At 34.3% G+C, this 23,806-nt stretch overlaps 1 protein-coding gene across 2 annotated transcripts; it reads right to left on the minus strand.

The window, feature by feature from the left end:
• Nucleotides 1-888: 888 nt before the first annotated feature.
• Nucleotides 889-20,594, minus strand: LOC127242551 (protein SABRE). 2 transcript variants are annotated; one of them, XM_051262129.1, is made up of 23 exons: nucleotides 20,288-20,594; nucleotides 19,088-19,199; nucleotides 18,406-18,666; nucleotides 17,197-17,444; nucleotides 16,324-16,546; nucleotides 15,294-15,461; nucleotides 15,132-15,209; nucleotides 14,484-14,735; nucleotides 11,942-14,023; nucleotides 9,145-10,993; nucleotides 8,656-8,756; nucleotides 7,381-7,737; nucleotides 7,097-7,215; nucleotides 5,942-6,191; nucleotides 5,463-5,687; nucleotides 4,962-5,101; nucleotides 3,744-3,816; nucleotides 3,548-3,649; nucleotides 3,285-3,467; nucleotides 2,360-2,689; nucleotides 2,103-2,270; nucleotides 1,562-1,925; nucleotides 889-1,471 (listed from the first exon to the last, which is right to left on the minus strand). In XM_051262129.1, exons 1-23 carry the CDS (start codon nucleotides 20,356-20,358, stop codon nucleotides 1,362-1,364), a joined length of 7,866 nt encoding a protein of 2,621 aa, XP_051118086.1. In that variant the 5' UTR covers nucleotides 20,359-20,594; the 3' UTR covers nucleotides 889-1,361. The 2 variants fall into 2 exon arrangements, with proteins under 2 accessions (XP_051118086.1, XP_051118087.1); XM_051262130.1 differs by lacking the exons at nucleotides 15,132-15,209; nucleotides 15,294-15,461; nucleotides 16,324-16,546; ... (2 more) ...; nucleotides 19,088-19,199; nucleotides 20,288-20,594 and having other exon boundaries at nucleotides 11,942-13,974; nucleotides 14,484-14,613.
• Nucleotides 20,595-23,806: the final 3,212 nt, after the last annotated feature.

Consider the following 23,806-nt stretch of genomic DNA (forward strand, 5'->3'; position numbering starts at 1 on the left):
ATACAAAATTAATATTTGATGTGATGTTTTATTAGAGAACAAATGTATTTAATGTATTGATTTTTTAAAAAATAAATAGTGACCGTATGAGTAAAAGCTGATAAAGTAAACAAAGCTTATAAAACTTTCTTAAAAAGGTAAAACAAAACTGCAATACCCATTTCACACTCAAAATAAAATACAGATAATATTATCTGAGAATACCAAAATAAAGGAGATAGTTCCAATGCTCGTTAAATATATTCAACATAAACAAATTATATATAACTCTATACCACACATAAAAACACATAAAAATACATAGTGTTTGTTTGGGAAATTGAATTTTAAATCTACTGTTCATCCCATTTTTTCCCCCCAAAAATATCAAATCAAGCACATATTTTTTATTTTTTATATTATACTAAAAATCAATTTTACATTCAAAATATCACATCAACACCTATTTATATCACATCATACAACTATTTAAATTCAAAATTCGTTTTAATTCAAATCTCAACTCAAAATCCAAAGCCCCGAACAAACACACCCATATGTAAACTACATTTTCTTATGCTATTTGTAGTGTTTTCTTATGTTCGATTTGGACAATCGTCACGATGCTGATAAATCTCCAATCAGCACCCGTCCGAAGCATGATAAAACCACACCACCAGCATGTTATTCAACTACATCTAATTTTGAGAAAAATAAAAGCAAGCAATGTTTCAATATGTGTAGGTTTCAACCTCCAATCCCTTCGCCACAATTTTCATGTCATCGTATATTCCTAACCCCAATCCCGGCAAACTTAAAATGTTTTCAAAGTAAACAAAATTAGAGCTGCAAAGCATCGATGGAAGTAGAGCAATCCATACGAAAACAGAACACAGAAGACACAAGGAATACACGTTAAAAAAATTCACTCAAACCAGGCAGCATAAGCATATACAGATATAACAAAGGTAAGCACATCGATATATATATATATGCATATATAGTATCTATTATATGTGATACAATAGCTAGCACCCTTTTTTTTTTTCGACATTCAGCACACGACAACCAAGACTTATTGAGTATGTAAAGCTTACCAGCTCCACGAAAGAGGACGAGAATATTTCAGCACAATCAGAACAGCCGGATCAGATAGCACAACTTCCACGTGAAATAGGAGTTTTCGTCCTTGAATTGTTGCATGAATTTTGTCGTCAGTCGGGGTGATCAAACCTTATTTTTAGCATGAAAAAGAACTCCAGATTTCTTTGCCCCACAGACTGATTGGAGATCATCAAACTTGATCGGGCGAAAAAGGCTGTTCCAGAAGCTCCATCTAGGAACTTGGGAAGAATATGATTTCTATAAGATATCTGGAGATATTATTCGTGGAAATCCTCATAGGGTGAGGATCCGCTTGAAGAATCGCTTTCATAGGGGGTGCTTTCCCGGGGGGATGCAGGGAGTGACTCTTTCTGCTGCATCGATAAATCTGATGTGGGAGATATGGTTAGTTCATTAAAGTAGTCGATGCCATGGGAAAAAATAAACAGATGAAAAAGGAGACGGTATGTGCACTAACTTTTCTGTCCTCTAGAACGAAACTTCTTAGTGTGACGTCTGATCAGCCTTTTAGCTTTGGTGATGGTGAGCTGTCTGGCAAATGGCTCGGCATCACTTTCGCTCCATTCACCGTGGAGTTCATTCTCGGCTTCGCCCCTCATGGTTCGCAGAACAAAAGCTTTGGCCTTGCGGCGCTGAGAGTTGAAGAGGCCCCGTATAGAGGTAACAAAACCATCGCCTGCTCCATCGTTGGTGCGCTTGGGCCAGGACATGGGGTTCGGATCAGTTTTCTCAGCTGAACCTCCATCACTGTCGCTGAGATTGAGATCATTCTCCGGGGCACCGATGCTACTTGATTGAGCTTTATCTTTGAACTTCTTTCCCTGCAAATTTCAATTTCTTTTAGTCAAGATTGGCTCTGAAGATATAAACTTATACCATATTACTATGAGAAGAATTTCAGATGTATGGTCCACATATTACAGATTAAGCAATTATATACATACACGGATATTCTAATATATACATATATGCGTGTGTGTTTGCGCGCGCATGAGTACCTGCATCCCCGTGACTGATTTTAGCACCCCCCAAATTATGTGCTTCTTTACTCGAGAGAATAACCTTCTCCAAGTCCCCGTGAACTCAACACGATGAAAAGTGTCCATCAGCAATCTTAAGTCGCTTACTGCAAATCTCGACCCTTCATATGTAACTAGCAGCTCAACCTACTCCATTGAGATGCACAATCAACTGTGATGATAATGTAGTTCAAAAAAAATAGAGTAGAGATGTGAATATTGACAATAAAAACAACCTGACTAATTTTGATATTGTGGAACTCCCTCAACTTTCGAGGTCGAGATCGTTTCTCATCTTGCACTTTTCCTGTCTTTTTCTCTTCATGGGAGGATCGGCCAGGTTTTACTAGTTTGTTATCTTTTGATTTATTTCTTGTGATTTCATCTTGCTGCTCAACACCAGTGCCGGAACTGCCTTTGCTGGAGGAGTTCGCCTGTGATACAAGCTCATTAGCCACGGATTCTGCTACATTTTCTTCCCATGTTCTATCAAAGGAGGATGATCTTCGCAGTTCTGGTTTTGAGCGGCCAACACTATATGCGTTTGGATTTTGAAATTTGGATGCCTACAGAAATATAACGGAAAAATTAGCACATTACAATTTCACTAAGCTGATTGAGTAGTCAGTCTCCATTATCACTTGTAACTACCAAAAGATTAATCCAACTACGACGACCTACTTAGGCCCGACTAAATTTTCACTTGTAGAAAAGCTTTATATATTTTCTTCATAGAAAACCATCAACAAGACAAACAATGACAGAGCAGGTCAGAGTAATCAAACAGTGAAATAAAAAGGGAAACCTTCTGCAATCCTCATTAGACACTAAAATACTTTCGCTTCATATGAAAATTCACTAATTTTTTTTTTCAACAGGGGATACCCAAATGTGCAAGTAGGCCTAGGACTTTCAAGAAAATAAAGAGAAAAAGAAAAACAAATTCGTAAGATCATGGCCAATGGTATAGAGCAGATTCAAACTTCACTCATTATAGGTTAAGGTGGGTAACGATGATTTTTTTCACTATTGATCTTCAAATATTACATATGTAATAAAGACAATTGTGTGGTTCCTGTGTAGTATAATCCATATTTCAGAATCAGAGATAATGTTTGAAAGTAGAAAAATACAACTATTTAATTGGATTAGGATACTAACATGGGAAGTATTGGCAGTAGTGCTAGACTGAATAACAGTGCTCGACACCGCAAAGGCAGAGGAGCTAGATTTAGATGTTTCCGCATCTTTTGTGGTATGAATGCCAGATGTAGATGCATCATGAACTGTTGAACCTTTCTTTACCCGCCTTGAACCAGCTGTAGTTGAAACCTTCCACACTTCCTATACATAACAGATAGATATAAAAAAAAAAGGAACTTCCTCTAGAGATAATCTGTTCCAAAGAGAGTGATTACACTAACCTGCCTCCTTTGGGAATCTTGTTCTTCTTCAGGAAAGAAGTATTGCCACATCAACTTGTACAAGGACTCGGTCAAATGTATTTTTAAAGGGAAAATTTCCACCTGAAAAGTAGGACAGCAGCCTGTCAAGCAATGACCTGCAAGTGAACTGCACTGATATTTTCTTCCACAGAATTAATTTAAAAGCACCACTGACCTGAAATAATTCAAGGGGGGAATTACCATCCTTTGAAAATCCTTGTTTTGCATCCACACGTAGCATAACTTTTCTGCATTAAGATAAGGAACAAAAACTACGATGAAAACAAAGAGATAAGAAAATTTCTAGTTTATTTATTTACTTATTATTTTTATTTTTATTTTCAGAAAGAAAAAATCTCAAGATAATTGTTTCATCAGATAAGCAGAGCAAACAGTGTGTGGTAATCCCAGCAAGATATCTTTAGTTCAAAGCAATGAACCACCAGTTGATCTGTATTTACTGTATCTACCATGCAACCAAAGTTGAACCTTTAAAAGTTTCCTATCCAATATATAAAGAGAAAACCAGTTTCACATGGATGGCATGAAAGAACAGAGTTACATAAGAACATGAAAATTTTGTCTTGCTTTGGAGGGAATGGTGAAAAAAGACTGAGATGAGTGAGTTGACGCAACAAATACCAATAATCAGCTTCTGAACCACAATCAAATTATAGATCTAGTTTCAAGGCACTAGGAATCTATAGTTAATTTAAAAACTTCAACTCTTTCAACATATTCCTTGGAATACAAACAGTATGCAAGCACAGGGCAGCAAATTCCTCTCCACCTGGCTATAGCTATAGCACTGTTTTGTGTCTATCTTCCTTCTGGGAGAAAGAAACATATGTTATTCTATTGAATATTGTCCCACATTGGTAAATATGTGGGAACTCCCCTACTATATAGGGGTGAAGGGCCACTCCACCTATCACCAATTGGTTTTAGGTTGGATGTCCAAATCCCTTCTTAACATGGTATTAGAGCCATGGTGCCCGTATTGGGTTTAGATCCTATATGAATTTTTGAGATTATCATCTCAAGGGGGGAGTGTTGAATATTGTCCCACATTGGTAAATATGTGTTGGATGTCCAGATCCCTTCTTAACATATTCTATATATTGTGGGTTTTCCATTGTTCTGTAATAATAAGATTAGGTTTTCTCTTCCCAAAAAAAAACCCATCCAAACATGAAGATGATAAAATTATAGTTGTAAAGTTCACAAATGAAAGCAAATTAGCAAGAAATTAGAGAAACAAGATGACATTCATAATATTCTGTACTGTCTTTTAAGGTTAATATTTCTTTATATCAATAAATTATTTCACTCTTCAAAAAAGATAGGAATTTAAAAAAGATGGCATTCACAAAAGAATAACAAAGAAGCATACTTTCCCCACTCAGCAGGAGGATTCCATGCAGACAGGAGCATGTCAGACTTGGCATGAGGAAGGCAGTTTCTCACAACAAAGTACTTTGTAGTGAATTTAGCAACACCAACATCCTTGTAATCTCTGTCAAAATCATAGATCTGCAGCAAGAAATTGGGACCTCAATGTAAACAGGAAATTGTTTTGCACCATAAAGCAAGTGTAGGAGAAACTAATATAAACTAAATGCACTGCAGTTTACCTCAGCATCAGCTAAAGCTTTTAAATCAAACATAACCATACTGCACATCATTGATTGCTGATATATGAAATAATAGTATATTCATTCTAAATAATTCTTCCAGCAGGTAGCGGAAAGAGTTCATTTTACTCTGAATATATCAGGGTCAAAATTCGTAATATTTGTCTGCTGCCAAAACTAAATTTTTCCATAAGAAAATTGATACTTGCCCTAACATGGTTGTGAAAAAATCACAACATGAATGTTTTCAAGTGTCTCACCATGTCATTTATCTCAGCTTCAGCAAAAGATTTTCCATCAACAAACATGGCCCACACCACCTTATTAATCTGCAAAGAAATACGCATAGCACAAGAAGGGCTTTTATTTCTTTCTTTCTCCATTAATCTTTGCTGTGCAGCTTTCTGCAAAGCCTGTCTTAGTGATGTTGATGCAGCCTGTCTTGCCTTATGTGCAATCATGAGTTCTTTTTTCAATTTTTGCACCTGAGAATAAAATGAACTAGTAAATTTCTCCACAATTCACAAGAACATCAGTCATGAGTAAAACAAGGCAGCAACACCCTGCCATAAATGAATTAAGAGCAGACCTATGGCCCAACTTATAACTATTTCTTAAAAGATACATAAACAACCATTCCACACCCCCTTTTCTTGTGTCGTCAAAAGATAATATATTATCAAGAAGATTAAAATAGCATATATAAATATATATATATATATGATTGATTCAGGCGTACCAGTGTGAATCTTCCGCTAGTTACCATCCACAGTTCTATTTCCATCTCTGGATGTGGATCTGCAGAGATATCACACTGCGTTGACAATTTCCTTATATCATCAAGGATCAACTTCTGCATCCTCTCTTTCTTTTCAAGGTTAATTTTAGCCGATTCTACCTCTTCAACACCGTCAGGAACCATTTCATCTGCCTCCTCTTCAACATCATCGTCATCTTCAGTTGAATATGTTAGACTATTTTTCCGTGGCCTGAGGCATCAACTAAATCATATGAAGCCCATGAAATGAAATTACTAAACCAACATGCAGGTAGTCTACACAGCCCACCCAAAATCAGAAAACAAACTCTTCAATACAAACTTCGGAATAACTACAAGATCTGATTGCTTATGCGGATGAACTTTGTGAAATAAAACAACAATCAAAGTCCATAAAGCTATCCTTCACCATGTTAACAATGCATCTCAAGAGTATAATGTATAATTCAATTCTAGGTTCCAACTCCTAGGCAATCTTTCGAGCTTACATTCCACCTTTTAATGTTACTCAGCACTAGCAAGGAAGTATAGAGCAAGAACTATTTGATGAAAGCATGGGGAACCGGAATGCTTAAGTATAATTGAAATTGAGACATTGGGCTTTCTGAATATGAGTAACTAAATTCTTTTTTACACAGAAGTCACTCTCTTCAACTGTTTGTACTGTTAAAATTAGCCATGGTCATCCCCACTACATCATACTCAGTAACATATGTTATTATTAATAATAAATAATACATGCTTCATGTTCAAGGTGCAGAGGGCACAAATTTCACCTTTCAAACAGTAATTTTGGAAATAAGATTTGCTTGGCATATTTCATCAAATATCTTAGTACCTTAGGATATAAATTTTTAAGGTCCCGTTGTCTATATAGCTTAGATAGAGCCAGATTAGGGTAGGATTATTAGAGCTTACCCAAATTGATAGACTTTTAATTGTATCTATTTATATATATTCATGTGACATCACTTGTGTTAATATGAAGACTTCTATTATCAAATAATAAATCCAATAAGAGAACCCACAAAACCAATTAAACAATAACTTGCAGTTGTTGGAAAAGATTTCAATATGAAATTAAAAATGATAATCTAGCTTTGAAGAATTTCATACTTCGGAAGTCGAGCAAAAAGAAGATTGGTCAAGACATCAAGCATGACTTGGAATTGTCTTGAGGTCATTGCAGCTGTTATATTATGAGAGTTGAATGTAAGTTCCTTCAATGGTTTAACCTGAAAATTGAAAAAAAAAAATATATATATATATATAGATGATTTAGTTTCATGATAATCAATGTAAATTCGGTAATCAAATGCTCTGCAAGTTATTAGATTAAGAGCTCTACAAAATATATTATTCAACAAACTAAAGCTTATCTTAATCAATTAGGTACAAACCTTTAAATCAGGAGTGCCACCTTTGTGTCTTGTATAGCGGAAGTACATGTCACAGGGCATAAATACCCTCTCTAGTAGAGCGCCGGTACGCTTTACTTTGGGCGAGCTCCGGCCAATTCGAGGAAGCCACTGCAGTCCAGCGCCAGGATCCACATCAGTCGGGGCTACATGAGCCTGCACATGTTCTAACATTACAGAGAACTCCATGCGGTTCCATGTCATTTCTGGGTTAGAATCAGGCAGCTGGATCATTTCCCCAACAAGTGCTTGTTCAATCATTTCATAGCCAACATGTAGAACTGAATGAAAGGATCGTGCTAAAACTCGGCCACTCTTAGCAGCAAGTAAGAACCTACCCTGTCAATGAGATTTAATCATAAACATGGCCGAAATATCATTACTCACTTTTTTGGACCCTTAAAAGCTAACCATTTCCCAATGCTTAGAACATCATTGAATATCACAATGTGTTATTTTTTATTTATATAGACATTTTTATAATTCATTCCTATTGAAGTTTACAGTAACATAAATTATTCCACACATAAACAAAGCATGAACTTACGATCACATAGTCTCACAAAAGAAAGAAGATAATTTTCTTTTGTTTTTTTTTCATTTGTTTCTTCAGATGACTACTTTAATTCTATATAAAGGCACCATCTATCCCAGGATCTCAGTAAACATTCTTGTCTTATGACTATCATTCAAAAATCAAAATGACAAAACAATCTCAAATTCATCTATGACTCTCACAGCATTCTGAAGAAGAATTCCTTGCAGCTTTGTTACTCATATTCAGAATTTCAATGCTCAAAATGTAGAAATCTAGAAGTTAACATTTTACAAGTGATAAAAAAATAAGGTTCATTTCAGTTTTCAAACTAAAAGACAACTCAACCTATATATTGTCCTAGTTATGAGATCAGTTCGTGGTTTATGGAGTCTGTATGGGTAACAAGAGACGTGCATACAAATCAACAAGTGCTACTTACAAGAGTCTTTCATGGTTGCAGGCCTTCCCTCTTGTAATCTATGGGTTTGTTTATTTGTGCTTTTTCTACCTGTTTTTCACTATTCAATCTCCTAATTTTTCTACAAAAATATAACATCCAAAAACCTATTTTTCGTTTAAAACATCACATCAAACAACTATCTCACCTCAAAAACATCAAAACCAAACCACACACACATACAAGAGTAAGCAAACCCTATATTCTTCCTTAATTCTTTTAAATATAACAAATATACACAATATTGGCATTGAAAACATACGTTAGCTTCCTCTGAGTGAAGATTAAATTGTGGCTCAATGACATTCACCATGAAATGACGGGTGCCTTCCTCTTCAGGATCATCTATTTTGCTGTATTTCACTGCATGACACAATTTAGCTTAGTAACTTCAGAATGAATAACTTACATATGAAAAGATGCACTGATGTAAAACACTTGATTTAATTCATGGCAGGAACACCAAAGACAATTTTGAAACATAATATGCTTCAAAGGATGGTCGTTTTCACTTGACAAGTATTAGAATATCACATCAATTCACAGTTAAGTGATTATTTATGCACATTTACATATGTTTTAAGGTTAATATACATTGGGGGGAAAACTACTTATTGGTCCTTACATACTAATAAATAATTTAATAATCACATAAATATAAATAAGCTAGATGCATCCATGACAATCCACATGCTCCATGTGCATGTCTTTGTAGCCAGGGTGAAGGGTGACAAAGCAAATCTAAACTTACTGATTGCACTAGGAAAAGGATTTTCCACTGCCTCTGAATTCGACGGGGAAGAATGAGATTTTGAAGCTTCGATGTACTGGGAAGAAGAACTTGCGACGTCAATGATGTGAGATTTTTGGTTATCATTTTTCTTTGTCTTCACATGATCTGAGGCATTGCTTTCATCCTGTAATTTTCTTTGCGCACGTAAGCGAGAGGGAGAAGGCTTTGAAGGTTCAAATGCCTTGGATATCCCACCTACCCAAGACCAAACAGCATCTCTATTTTCAAGAGTCCACAGAAGTTTCAGACCATATACAAAAATCCGTTGACAATTGTCAGCAATTACAACATTGTATCCATCATCATCACTGGGATCTGATCTTGCATGGTCATCACTTTCACTACCATTTTCAAATTCAGATCTCACATACGTCATCTCAAGATTTCTTCTACCAGATTCTTGCCATGCCAATAACCTTGCAGGATCAGCCTTTGGGGATTGCTTGCGTATCGTAAAATAATCAGATGATAACAAAAACCCATCATCCTGATGTCTTTCTGAGCTGGTGGTTCTGTTTTTATCACTTGGTATCCTATCCATTGAAAGGGTCAGTGACCTTTTCCTAGTTGTTTGAATTACTTTTGCAACAGTTGTGCAATCTTCCTTATTTATGTACACTTTGGGCATGTGGAGGTCAAGACCTTGATATACAAGTTCCAGAGGATCACGCTTGCATTCAAATGTAAACTTTTGCTTACCCCGACTATAATAGAATTCATATTTCAACTTTGTCATCTTAAACGTTAGTCCCTTTGCTGGATCATCATCATGCAAAGGCATGTGCCTTATACATGCAGGGGTAGCATCAATTCGGAACATAAATTCTGTCATTACTCTATCAAGTGACAGATTACCTGATCTGGGAACTCTGGGGATACCAAACCGTGGCCACCTGGAAAATGACCGTAATTTATGAGGGGGAATATAATTTAAGCTCCAGAATTTGAGCAGCCATGCTAAATCATGAGGACCAAGATTCAGAGTAGGTGAATCATATGATGCATTCCCTGTTAATAATGGATTGGAAGAAATTCCATCCAGAACTACTCCATTCTCAAGAGAAGATGATGGTGACTGGAAATTATTTGGAGAGAGAGGCCTTAAGGAGAAATTCCATCTCAGGGAAAGAGATGTTGATCGAAACGGATCGTAAACTTTTTCACGAGGTAAACCCTCATTAGGTAGTGCAAATAAGTAATGATTCAGCGGATTCCCAGATGCACAATCCCAATCCATTGTTACTTCAAGAGCAAATGCAGGGGCTTCAATAAGAGGCGCAGGAAATCCTGTAGGATGTTTCGAGATGCAATTTTTCAGTAAGCTCTCCAAACTGCTTACAAATATTTTGAAATCCTTAGCAGAAGCATAAACCCGACCATCAGATTGCTGGATTTCCATATAGCCTGTAGCAATATGTAGTTTATCTGAGTTTTCATAGGGATCAGTAGTTGCAAGAACATTCCACTTTGTCTCAGAAAAGTATAAAGTGGTATGCCCATGAATGTAATTTCTCATTTCATCCCACCAAGGTAAGCTCTTTTCTTTCTTTGGAGGGTGAACCACAGGATTTGGATTCCTAATACACAGATTAGCTCTGCGGAGAGCCACAGTGAAAGCATAGCTGATATCAGCAAAGGAAGGTTCAAAACCAGTACCATATGAAATTTCCCCTTTCTTGAAATGTATAGGCAAATCCAAATATGTTTTCATTGGTGGCGTTGTGCCACTAGCTGAGCGAAGGATCTGCACTTTCCTCCATCTTCCAATGTAGACCTCTTGTTGAATTTGTGGCTGGAAACAGGTTGCCTGCAATTACAAAATGATAAAAGCAAAACAACGCCATAAGTCAAGCCCATGGCTTATGAACATCAAAATGAACGGCAATATTAAAAACCAAAGAGTAACAGGAATGTTAAAGTACAGACTAGAATGCAATCACAACATCATCTAAGTATTGGTCCCAGTGTATAGCAATTTATGGTTATAGATATCACATATCATCATCATGTTCAATCATCACACGATCAAACATTCATATAAATGCAGCCCGCATTCTTGTACGTACTGTGGAGCATGAACAGACAGCTGAATATATTAAGCAGCAAAAGGAGTGCTCAAACTAATACACTACATTATAACTATTTAACTATATATTACCAACATCAAGTTGCTTCAATCCACAGATAATAGCGGGAAGCTCAAATCCTAGATATCTCCTAGACAAACAGTTTAATTACAAATAGTAGATGCATTGAGCAACCTCATCCAAAAGACTTGGTAATTCAAGAGTGGTGTGATACTTTCATTTACATTTAGTTACCGATCTTAACAGATTATATTACATCCAGAGTGTACTTTGTCTCAAGGTGATGGCGAGATCAGACTAAACTTATAATAGTGTGTACCTCTAAAAACTAGTTATAAAAAGACTAATCTAAAACCTAAGTTGAATAGGTGACACGTCATCGACACTTTCTCACTCTAATAAGAGGCATATAGAAATTTAAGATTATATGTGGAAGGGTACAGGTGAGGAGTATAACCAATTCACCAACTTCTCATACAAACAATGAATATGGAGACAATGTAAGTTCATACCCTTTTGACACAGGTATACTTCTACTTGACGCAGCATAAAGGAAAACAATAGAGGAGTATCTTATTCGGTAGTTAGACCAAGGGATTTTATTTATCTTTTTTTAGTTGAATCAATTTGATAAGCATGCCCCATTGAAACAAAGGAAAAAGGCAGACCTGTTGAGCTAGCACAAGACGACCTTCACACCGACCACCAGTTGCAGCAAATAGCGGATAAGTGTAGTTTCTAATCTGAGCAACAAGCGAGCCTGCACGCAAATTGATGTTCCCCCCATACAATCTTGAAAATGGAATGTTATGGGCCCGGCATACTGTATCAAGTTTCTGTATAACTTCAATCATCCCAGCATCACCACCCTCAATTTTTGTGATGCTGCAATCTAACTCAGTAGCACAAATGGAAAAAAGAGAGGTTCTGGCTGTACTAGGCTTGAAACCGGCCAGAAAACCATCTTTACAGGCACCAGATCCTTGTGATGGGATAAGGCTCTGGCATGCCTGGTAATATGACCAGAATGACCTTTTGTATATCTCATCACGCAATTTCTGAATAGCTGAAGCATCCTTACAATCAACCTTCTCATTATGGTGAATCTTCCCTTCAACAGAATCATTAGGATCACCATTAATCCTAGAAATAAGTTCATCAAGAAAACTTAACCTAACAGCTAATTCACGAGCCTCTTTCTTCAAAAGCTGATAATGCTCATCAAGCCAACCTTGTATTGGTTCTTCCTCGATATCAGCAACTAGTTTTCGTATGCTAAACTTTATGCATCCAAGTCTTGTTGAACTAGCCTTTTTGGGTTTAGCCTGATCTTTTTTCTGAGGAAAAATACATCTAGTTTTAGCATTAATCACCAGCTTCAAAGCTCGAAGCATTTCTTCCACCGAGTCATCAATTGCACGGAGTTCCAATCTAAATGGCATACATATATGCACATCAAGGGCTTGAATTACCCAGTCCCAAATAGTAAGTGTTTCAGATTTTCCATCCGATGAACTTCCAGTTGGATTAGGAACTCGAGATATTTGCATCCTGCTGCTTCTAAAAACTTTAGCTCCATTCAGATGGAGCATGAATCCTTCAAGAAGCACCCCAATGCGAGCATTTTCTGAAAAGATAGATTCAACCTTGATAAATGCTTCAACTCCATCTCCAACCTCGGCAGAAATGCTAAGCATTTCCACATCGATAGCGAAAATGTTTTCTCTTTTCTTTGATGGTGTTTCAGATTTCTTGGAACCCAAAGATGTCTCCTTTGGCTCATTATCTTTCATCTGGTGAATTGTCTGCCCATCATCATGTGCTTGAGGTTTATGACTATGCAGCATTGACTTCAGAGACAACCCTAGTTCAAATAATGCGATGTGCACATCAGGCTCCCACCTTAAAGATATATCTGTGGCACTGAAGAGAGAGCAGACCTCAATTTCTTTAAGACCTCCGGATCGCCTAACGAGCTTTGCATTCTGCATATCAAGTAATGAAATTTTTCCTCCAGAATTCTTGTCTTCAGGAAATTCCCCATAAAATGACCTAGCTCTTTCAAGCTCCACCTGTATGGTTCTCTTTTCCTTGTTCATGCAAAAGCTGAAGTGGTAAATATCAAGTGATAAAGAATACTTCAGCGTATTGCATTCTTCTGAAACTGTAGGCAATATATGAGCAGTGCGGAGGGTTCCATCTGCAGAGTTGGTAATTAAAACCCTACCACCTTGGGATCCATAATTAACACGTTTCGGATCTGGAAGAACAACGTTATCCAAGCCCACATCTCCATGGAAATTCACAGAGCACCTTTCAAGATTGAATCGCAAAAGGCGGATCCCTTTGCCGGACGACCGTGATATCTTTGTTTCTTTGATTTGTGTTGGTTTCTTACTTGAAGCAGATAACTTTTTCACCAAGGCCTTCATGGATAAAGCAGTTGATATCAGTGATTCAAGACGCCGAAAGGTCAAGTACACACCCATACCAGTAACATCAGCACCAAGCACCAACTTACTTTTCAAACCACCTTCAGGTGAATCCATATCTTTCTTGCCCAAGTCCAAACTAACCTTAGCAACATGCATTAATGAACCTGTATTTGTTTCCACGCCAAACAAGCTTTCTTTCAGAGATTCCTGATATTCATCAGACATGTGTAAGTTCAGTTCACCAAGCTCCATGTGTAGTGTTGCACCTGTGCCAGATATGTTGTTAGCATATATGTGTGAAGATTGTGAACAGCCCTGCAGGGTTTTCAAAGAAAAAATGACAAAAGAAATTAGGATAGAGAGGAGAGCAAAATAAAATAAAATAAGATGTAGAATGGAAAAACAAAACCATAACTAGCTAATGTAACAAAGTATAATCACCCATGCCCTCAGAAAACATTGGCACCTCCAACTGCACATTTTATATAATATCGTAACAGTTGCATGTTTCCAAGAAATAGAATATTACAGTAAAATTCAGGAAATGTTGCCAAAGGATAAACCCCAAACATAACCACTTTTCTACTTAACCAGTTACCTCTAATGCCCATATTTTAAGGAAAAAGCCCTATATCATTTATTAAGCCCTTATCTTAGCATCCTTGCTGTGAAAAATATCCAAATCTTCAATACATACCATATAAAAGATGCAGGGGAAAAAAAATCAGTTGAGAGTAATACAAGATCATGAAATTCATTCCGGGAAGATTCTTACATGGTAAAGTGGGATGCCATCCAAACTATAAAGGACAGCAGTCATCTCAGGGGCTGAAAGAGTGCATGTCCACAAGATTATCTTCTGTTCAGATGACTTTGATTTTTCTTTTACAGTACCTTCTTCCAACAGTTCTTTTTTCTGCTTACGCGGCAAGCGAATTTGCATCCATGGCTCTAATCTGTTCACAAGTAAGTTGCATTGTGTGCCTCCAAGCATAACATCAATTTCAGATCTGATAGAAAAGTTAGGCTGCAAAAAAGAACATAGTCAAATCAATGATCATGACATGAACAGGAAAAGAAACAAGAAGAAATACAAAGAAGTGAATGGTGCATATCTAGACGTCAACAATCTACCAATACACGAATTGCACCCACAGCACGTCATGTTACCTAATAAACTCATCAACCGAAGCATGATTAATTGTACCATGAATGGAGTAACTTCTTCCTCTCACTTTACTTTATGATATATATATATATGTATATTCTAAACAAAAGAAGATAAGTTGAAATTTTTATTCAGTATATATTCTAAAATTAGTGCTTTGGCTTCGGAAGAACAACTACTAGCTTGGAACAGTTAGTGCTTCACTGCTTTAAGACAAAAGATCAAAAGGGAGTCCAGATTTGTAGCTAACCATACCTCTAGTGGAATGTAAGTGGAGGAAACAACATCAAGTTTCAGTATTTCCACAACTGACACGCCAGCTTCTCTGAGCAGCTACAGCATGTAGACTGTATTAGTAAAATATGAGATACATAAAAGTTTGAATAAATAATTTAAGTTTGAATTTATATGCCTTACATAGATCTCACTAAACTCCATCTGAAGATCAAGTCTTATGTTCTCATCATCTTCAACAGCTTGAGATTTCGTGCATTTTAGTTGGATTCCCATAATGTCATTCTCAACCAAAAGTCCATAACTCCGATGTACAATCTTCACATCAAGTTTAGGTAGAATGAAGGAGGCCTATAACACAAAAAACACACAAAACATCTAAAGATGATATCTGTCACAATTATATGGTTTAAGACTTCAACAAGAGCAGTGAAAAGTGACAACGAGACACCAAGATTGGAAAACTGTTGGGTTAGAAAAGCTTTATCGAGCATTTGGCATGCAATAATGACAAAGTTACTCGGTAAGTAGGTCAGACAGGGAAAAGCATAACCCATTTACACAAAAAAGAAATATATGATGTAATTAATGAGACACTACTAGGCTTGCACCTCTTACAAAAACCTCATCCTAGCCACATCCAGAGTTACTCAAGCATCTAATAGAGGTTCATTTGGGATCCACCCAAGTAACAAATAAACCAGTAATTCTGGTAGTTAGTTCCCCTAGCTGTTTGAAGACATCTTTCTCTTAACAAAAAAAAATTCATACTGATATAATATATATATATATATGCCTCAACAAGGCATGAGAATGGAACACATAGAGTAAAGTAATCAAAGTGAATGTGTGTACATCTTGCTTGTAATCTTGTAGTAATATCATCATCCATAATTACACAATAAATATGAAGCCCATTTTACCCCTAAGATACCAAGTTATCATTCTCCAACACATCCTCTGAAGTGGATATACTTTGGCCAACTTGTCTGCATGGTTGGAATGAACTTTTCTCAAGTTCATTTATTGTTGTTTCACTTTGTCCAGCTTTCGAAGTCATGTTCATCTACCACTTCCTAAGTTTTTAAATTCTAAACTATCTTACCGAATAAAAGTTCTCTACTTTCCAGAATATATATGAATTCATGAAGAATATGAGGCAAGAAATACAGAAAAACTGAGAAGCAATGTCAAGCACTAAAATAATATCAACCTTCTCAGGAAATATAGAAGTGTGCTTGAATACAGCAGGCAAAGCTTGCTTTCGCTGTGGTTTTTTAGCAGAACCAGATTCCTTATCCGCTTGTACCACTTGTGAGGAAGTTTGAGAAGAAGGGTCTGACGAATCCTTCTCTTTGAGAAGTAAATCTTCATTTAAGTTAATGTGGACTTCCCCAATTGAAACTTCCAAATTCCTAACAACTACACCTGATTCCCTGCACCATCCGTATTAATAAAAAATAGTTTGTTACTGAAAGGCTCGTTTGTTCAATTACCACCAGACAATGAACTGCCCTCCAATTCAAGGTTTATACAGTCTAGAGCTTCCAAAACTAAATAAGTAGTACTTACAAAGAATAATCACCTCTTTTTTCTTGTAAAGGAAGGATGCAAAACAATAAAAATACATAAATAAATAAATGAATGAATAAAGAAAGACTAGGGAAAGATAAATAAAACTTTGAGAAACCAGTAGTACTTCAAGAACTTCAATTATGCGCTTGAAACCTTTATGTTTTTTTGTCCCATGTAGACGTCTTAGTTATGGTAAACCCAGAAACCCTCATTCTTAGTTATGTATTCATCTGTTTTATTTTATTTTATTTTAGAGAGAGAGAGAGAAAGGATATTTTATTTATTAATGGAGAGGAGGATGTGACAAATAGAACAATGCGACAAAACAAAAGAGTGAGGATAAAACAAAGCGACACAGCATAAGACATTGGTAGTATATTTTATTTATATTATTATATTGTGAAACAACAATGGTATTAGACAGAACTAATATATGGAAGACATGCAAAATTGCAATATCAATTCCTCCAAAAAACTTCTAAGATAGTGGAAGTAAACAAGAAAAGCATACCTATCATGACCAAACTCACACAAGAGAGACAATTCTTCACATCTGAAAGGAGAACAAGCCCCATCAATGGGCTGGTTAAAAGTGAAAGATCCACCAGAATTTATGAGCTGATCAGATGTTACTCGCGATTCACCAAGGTGTACATTAATAGGAAAAATCAGAAGCTTTACAAACAAGCCAGCTTCAGAACCACCATCTTTGGTTATGTCTACTCTCAGTTCTTTAATATCCAAAATAGCCTTGGGTGACTGCAACATGAAATATTAAAAACTATTGAATAATAAATTACACTGAAATTTTACACAACGACAAGAATAATGCTAGAAACTCTAATCAAACCACCAGAAGACTGCAAATTTCAGCTCGATAAAACATGCATTATAGAAAATCTTCAAAGTGATAGATTACATCCCCAAGGAGATGAGATTAACTAACACACATGGTTTGTGAAAGACACCAAGATACACCTCATCAACATATATCTTAATGTTACCAAATCTTCTATTCAGATTTCCCATGATGTTGATCACTTCTTTCAACTTCAATTGTGCCTTAAATATGAAGACAAAATCAAATAAATTCAGCCCTGAGTTCTTGCTAAACCACCATGTTGGATTTTCTTAGTTGTGATTTAGAAGTAACAACTTCTTGGTGTATATCAAATTTCACTGCTAAATACTTTATTGATGTGTAGCATGCAACATCCATCATAATTCTCTACACCGCATGCATTCATCTGAAATAATAATCATATCTGTTGAAAAAGCATTGTTTACTGCCAACATCAATCTAATTAAACAGAAAGCAACATTCATTAATATCATTAACTTTGGTTCTTTCTGAAGCTGTTCTTGCAATATATCCATTCACGAATCTTCATAATATATCAGCAAAAATTTTCCCACATAAATCTATAGAACATATAAACAGAAGAGAAGGAACTTCACATGCAGAGACCTACGTACATATCTACCTAGAGAATCCATAAAAAAAGAATAAATAAAATCATGTGTGATATCAGAAAGAGTGCTACAGGTATCCTCAATTGGTCTAATTGCGAAGAAGTCTAATGCTATTCGTCACAAACAAGGCCAACAATGTTCTGATAGAAATCTAGTAAGCAAAAAAATCTCAAAGTTTTGGCAATATGTGCTGAAACAGAGATTGGATAATCAAAACAGAAGGATTTTGTTAACACACGTTTCTTACCTTTAACACGAACTCGGTCACAGAAATTGACAAAAACCTTGCCATGTTAGCCACAACCATCCATTTTCCTCTGCCTGAGCTGCGGGACTTTTTTGACCTACTTTTCGGAGTGCTTTTCTTTGAAGGCCTTATTACTACTTCTAAATCACATATTAACACCTGCAATTTTGGATCTCTAGAAAGGAAACCAACCCCGAGCTTAACCAAAGACTGTCGCAAACTTAGCCTGATTTCTCCAATGGATATGGATTCAATTGTACCCTGATCATGAGGCCAACCAAAAATGCAAATAAAGATTTCAGTGATTAGTTGCTCTATAAAAAATGATTCAAAATTCATCAAGTAGATACAATGCCATTATTCAGCTATGCCCTTAATATCAGAGATTTCAACTCTGCTTTACTTTACACACTTTTCACATCCAACACCCAGTTTTATTATTCAATGTATTACATCCAGCAATTATCTTACCTCGAAAACATCAAACCAAAAGGCACAAAAGCCTAAAAAAACACAAGTGAACACACCCTTACCGTCTCTTCATCTTTTGTGGGTTACTTTGTTTTCTTTTTGTTTCTCAAGCTATTGTAGGTTGTGACTAAATTCATGTTTTGTAATGTTAAATGAACTATGGTGATACTTTAGTTCCGTTTATTTCACAAACATGACCAAAAATGGACACCTTATTAAACTTCAGAACAATGTCTCTCAAGCATTTCCAACCCCCAACCCGAAATCCAACTGAGGCCCCCATAAGCCGACTGAGAATCCATGCCAGTAACCTGGAAGCAAACCTGAAACAGTGTGCATCAAGTTAATAAACAACCTAATCATATTTAACTTATTGAAATTTAACAGCAACATATACATAACATTCAAAAAATTGTATAGCATCCTCGTCAACTGATATAAATGTGATATATTGTGTCCAAAAGGCCTTGCTAATAGGGCTCAGCTAACTCCCTAGATGATCTATTCAATAGGTGTTCTGCTTACCTTGATGACCTAGTTCACTTAATGGCAGAACAACGGGAACGAAGAAATCACCAAACAGTCAAGCTAATTTCTTGCAGAGGAATAAGAGGGTACACATAAAAATTATGTGGGTTTCAATTTCCCGTAAACTTATAATTGTTTATTAGCTGTGGTGTTTCCATGCAGACGGGTGAATATAAACTTAAAATTATGTGGGTTTCAATTTCCCGTAAACATATAATGCATATTTCTTCTTCAGCTTATAGGTCAGTAACACATGTGAATACCCCTGTTTTAGTGACCTGTCAGGAATTACTTAGGTTAATTTAGGTCTATAGCTTGGCCAACTTCCTATGTTCATTTCAAGGCTTCAATCTTCACCTTCCACTATGTCATGGAGCTGGATAATTGTGCTCACGCAGGATTCATACAACTTTATTCAACATCAATAGATCCAACGCAGCCCAATTTTCTAGAAATCCATGGAAGAGAGTATGGCTACAAAAAGCAAGAAGGCATACCATGACCACAAAGCAAACATCCCCCCACCCCCACCCCCACCCCAGCCCCCAATGGAGTCCCAGGGGCATCTGATCACTTAATATCCAGAGTAAACATGATAAAAAATAAACAAATAGATAACAGTCAAATAAACTTCTCTAACATAAATAACGCAAAACAAAACACAGGCAAAACGTTGTCTGCATAGGTCCCATGCTCCTATAACTAGCACTAACAGAGCAGTGGCCATAGCAAGCCCAACCGCAGACCTCCTCTTCCAAAGGCAACACAAATCCGCACAAACTAATTGGTCAGCACGACAGCTAACGTCAACTTGATCGGACACATTTCAGTCGAGTTAATAAACACAATTCAGTAAGAATTTCGCGAACGATGGATGACTTACACGAACATAATCCATAAGACGATGGACACAAACAGAAATCCGAACAAGAACTTGGCCGGAGAAGCTCCCATTTCCCAATCAAATTCTCCAGCCGATCCACCCCAATTTTGTGTCTACAACCGGAACGCATTGCCACTGCATGCCTTCATCTGCCCGGCAACTGAATCAATCAATATAGGTGCTTGACCTTCAATCGGAAAATAGAAAAATCAATTCCGAAATTCAAGAACTGGAAGATCAAGCGTTCGATTTTGCGAAAGAATTTAGAGAACGGAAAGGTAGTCAGAGAGATGTACAAGGGGTGTAATTGTGATATATATACACAGAGAGAGACAGAAATGTATATAATATTTTGTGTATAATAATGGACTGAAATCGTGCAGTGACGAGACTAATGACTGAATGGGATCTGGGACAGCGTGCGAGTCGAATAATCCGACCCGTTTATATATAGGGTCGGGTATGTTCTGAGCTGCTGGGTTGGAATCCGGTGAGCGTGGGTACACAGTAAGGAACCTTCCATTTTGCGTAGGATGTGTTTGCTTGAATTTTTTTAGAGTGTGTTTGTTCGGGGGATTTGATTGGATTAGATTTATTTTATTCATTCAATTTTTTTAAAAATAATATCAAATTAAACACCTATTTTTTATTTTTTTATTATACTAAATAATCAATTTTACATTTAAAATATCGTATCAACACCTATTTATATCACTATTTAAATTCAAAATTTTTACTATTCAAATCCCAACTCAAAATCCAAACTCCAAACAAACACACCTTTAAAAGTTTTCGGTGGGTTTGTTTGTGGGTTTGAATTTTTAATGGTAAAAAATTAAATTTGATCGTTTGACTCAGTATAAATAAGTATTGATATAATATTTTAAATGTAAAATAAATTTGTAATATAATATAAAAATATAATTATTTCATTTTTTTAGAAAAAAATAAATAAATAGTACAAATTTATGGTAAAATTTACATTTTTAGTAAATTTGGGGTGCTCTTTAAATTTGACTAAATTTTTATTATTCATTACATTCAAAACATATCAAATAAATATATTTTTTAGGCAAAACAGCAAAAAACAATTTATCAAATCTGTTAAAAATCCCCGTAGTCCTAAAATTCCAAAAAATCTACGTGGTTTGTAAAACATTGCACACTCGTCTTCCTTTTAAATCACACTGACGCCGTTAAATTTAGACTGTTATGCTCCTGTAGTTTCTCTGTCCTATGTTCTTTTTTCGCTCCTATAGTTTCTGTCTTATGTTCATTTTTCTTCTCTTTTCCGCAACTTCTTTCTTCTATCTTTTTTTCTTCCCCAAATTCTTCTTCACACATCTTTTGTCTCAATTTTTCTCTTCTTCTTCTCTAATTCTTTTAGGTCAAGCAGTTCCCAGCTTCTTTCTTTTCTTCTTTTTCCTCAGTTTTTCTCTTTTCTTTTTCAATTCTTTTTCAGGCCATACAGTTCCACCCGTTTATTTATTTTCTTCTTTTTCCTCCAATTTTTTTTTTCTTTTTTATTTCATTGAAGAATGAAGAATTGCAAAAGAATAAAAAGAGAAAGAAGATGACGGATAGAAACGGCTCTTTTTCCCCAATTTTTTTCTTCTTAAATTGATTTCATGTCAAATTGAATTTTTAGACAGAAAAAGTATTTTTGGGTTTGATAAAACAGAAAGAAAGAAATCCACGCATTCTCATCTCCATCTCCATCTCCATGTCCCGTCAATTAATATTGATAAATTTGGTAAATTTATGTTGTGTTTAGCGGATTTAAAATTAAAAAAAAATGAATGAGGAAGAAGATGAAATAAGAAGAATAAGAAAGAAAAGAACGAATATGAAAAAATTGTTGTAAAATATAGTCAATAAGAATATTTTAATAATTTTATACAGAAATATATCACAAAAATCGCATTTTAGGCGCGTCCGTTAAATCTTAATAGAAGGTGGATTTTTTTGTAACATTTTACAAACCGTTTTTTGAAATTTTAAGACTACCGAGGATTTTCACCAGATTTAGTAAACCACGGAGTTTTTTTGTTATTTTACCTATTTTTTATATTACATTAAAAATTAATTTTATATTCATTACATAAACATTTATTTATATTTATTTAAATTTTAAATATTTATTTTTAAAATTCTAGCAAAAAAAATTCAAATCCCAAAGAAACACATCATTGTATGTATATTTATCATAAATACAATATATATATATATAAATATATATTTTATTTATTTATAAAAATCAATAATTTAAAATAAAATATTGAATTTGGTTTATTTGTGTTTTTTTTTATATATATATAAATATATTCTTTATGTTAAATATGATAAGTGCGTTAAAAATATAAAAAAATATCAATTTTTTAAAATAAATATATATTGTATCATTTAAATAATAATTACGAAAGATTATCAATATAATTCTCATATTTAATATAAAAAATATAATAATTCAAAAAATAATTTATTTTTAATGTGATGTAATACATGAATGTGTCTTTTTTTTTTTTTTTTTTTTAAGAAAATAAACAAAATTTTTATAATTTATTTGTAATTTGAAAATCAATATAATTCTCTTAATCATTTAGAAAATGATGTATATTATTATAGTAATTTTTTAATTATTTTCTTTATTTTACAAATTTTCTTTCTAATAATAAGAAATTATAATTATCAAATTTTTCCAGCATATTAATTTATGTCTATAGTGTTTTTTTTATGATTTAGTTTTAGTTATTTTAATTTATAAATTTCATATATTTAAAACATAAGTTGTGTTTTGATTTGAAAGAATATTTTTTAAGAAGTATAAAAAATTGTATATATAATATAAAAATAATAAGTGTAATTAATATTTACTTTTTTTATAAAAAATATACTAAAAAAATTTGAGTAAAAGAAAAAAACATTTATAAAAAAAATAAATAAATTATTTTAGTGAATTATATAATTAATTGATTGATAAATACTTATTTTGCATTATTAAATATTCGATAAAATTATATTATATATTTACTTTGTTTATATAATATTATTTTTTATTTACCTAAAATACCTTTCATTATTTTATTATAAATTATACTAATACAATTTTTTTAAGTATAGCAATATAATATGTAATAATATATTAAAGATTATTAATTTTTTATTTAAAATTATAAAATAGATTTTAACAATATATTTTATATTATTCTTATCAATTTATTTGTATTGATTAAAAATTAACATATACTATAAATAAAATCAAAATATATAAAAAAAATATCATTACATTTATATAAAATACTTTCAAGCATCTATAAAAAAAAAATATAATTTAGATATTTTATTAAATATAATTAAATAATATTATAAATTAAATTGTATTAATAATTATAAAAATAAATATTATTATAGAGGACATTTAATTATACAGAAATCCAAATATATTAAAATACGAAAAAAAACATACAATTTGTATTTATAAAAAGTTAAATATTCAATAAAATATATATTTTTTATATT

Source organism: Andrographis paniculata, unplaced genomic scaffold (genome assembly GCF_009805555.1).
Source record: "Andrographis paniculata isolate CXL003 unplaced genomic scaffold, ASM980555v1 Contig87END, whole genome shotgun sequence".
NCBI classification, from domain to species: domain Eukaryota; kingdom Viridiplantae; phylum Streptophyta; class Magnoliopsida; order Lamiales; family Acanthaceae; genus Andrographis; species Andrographis paniculata.

Excerpts from the sequence above, each read along its gene's own strand:
- LOC127242551 (XM_051262129.1), bottom strand. The coding sequence starts at position 20,358 with ATGGGAGCTTCTCCGGCCAAGTTCTTGTTCGGATTTCTGTTTGTGTCC. Across the intron at positions 18,667-19,087 it reads TTGTTCTGAAGTTTAATAAG|GGTACAATTGAATCCATATC; the intron begins GTGTCCATTTTT and ends CCTCATGATCAG. Across the intron at positions 8,757-9,144 it reads TCCTTTTCCTAGTGCAATCA|TGAAATACAGCAAAATAGAT; the intron begins GTAAGTTTAGAT and ends TGTGTCATGCAG.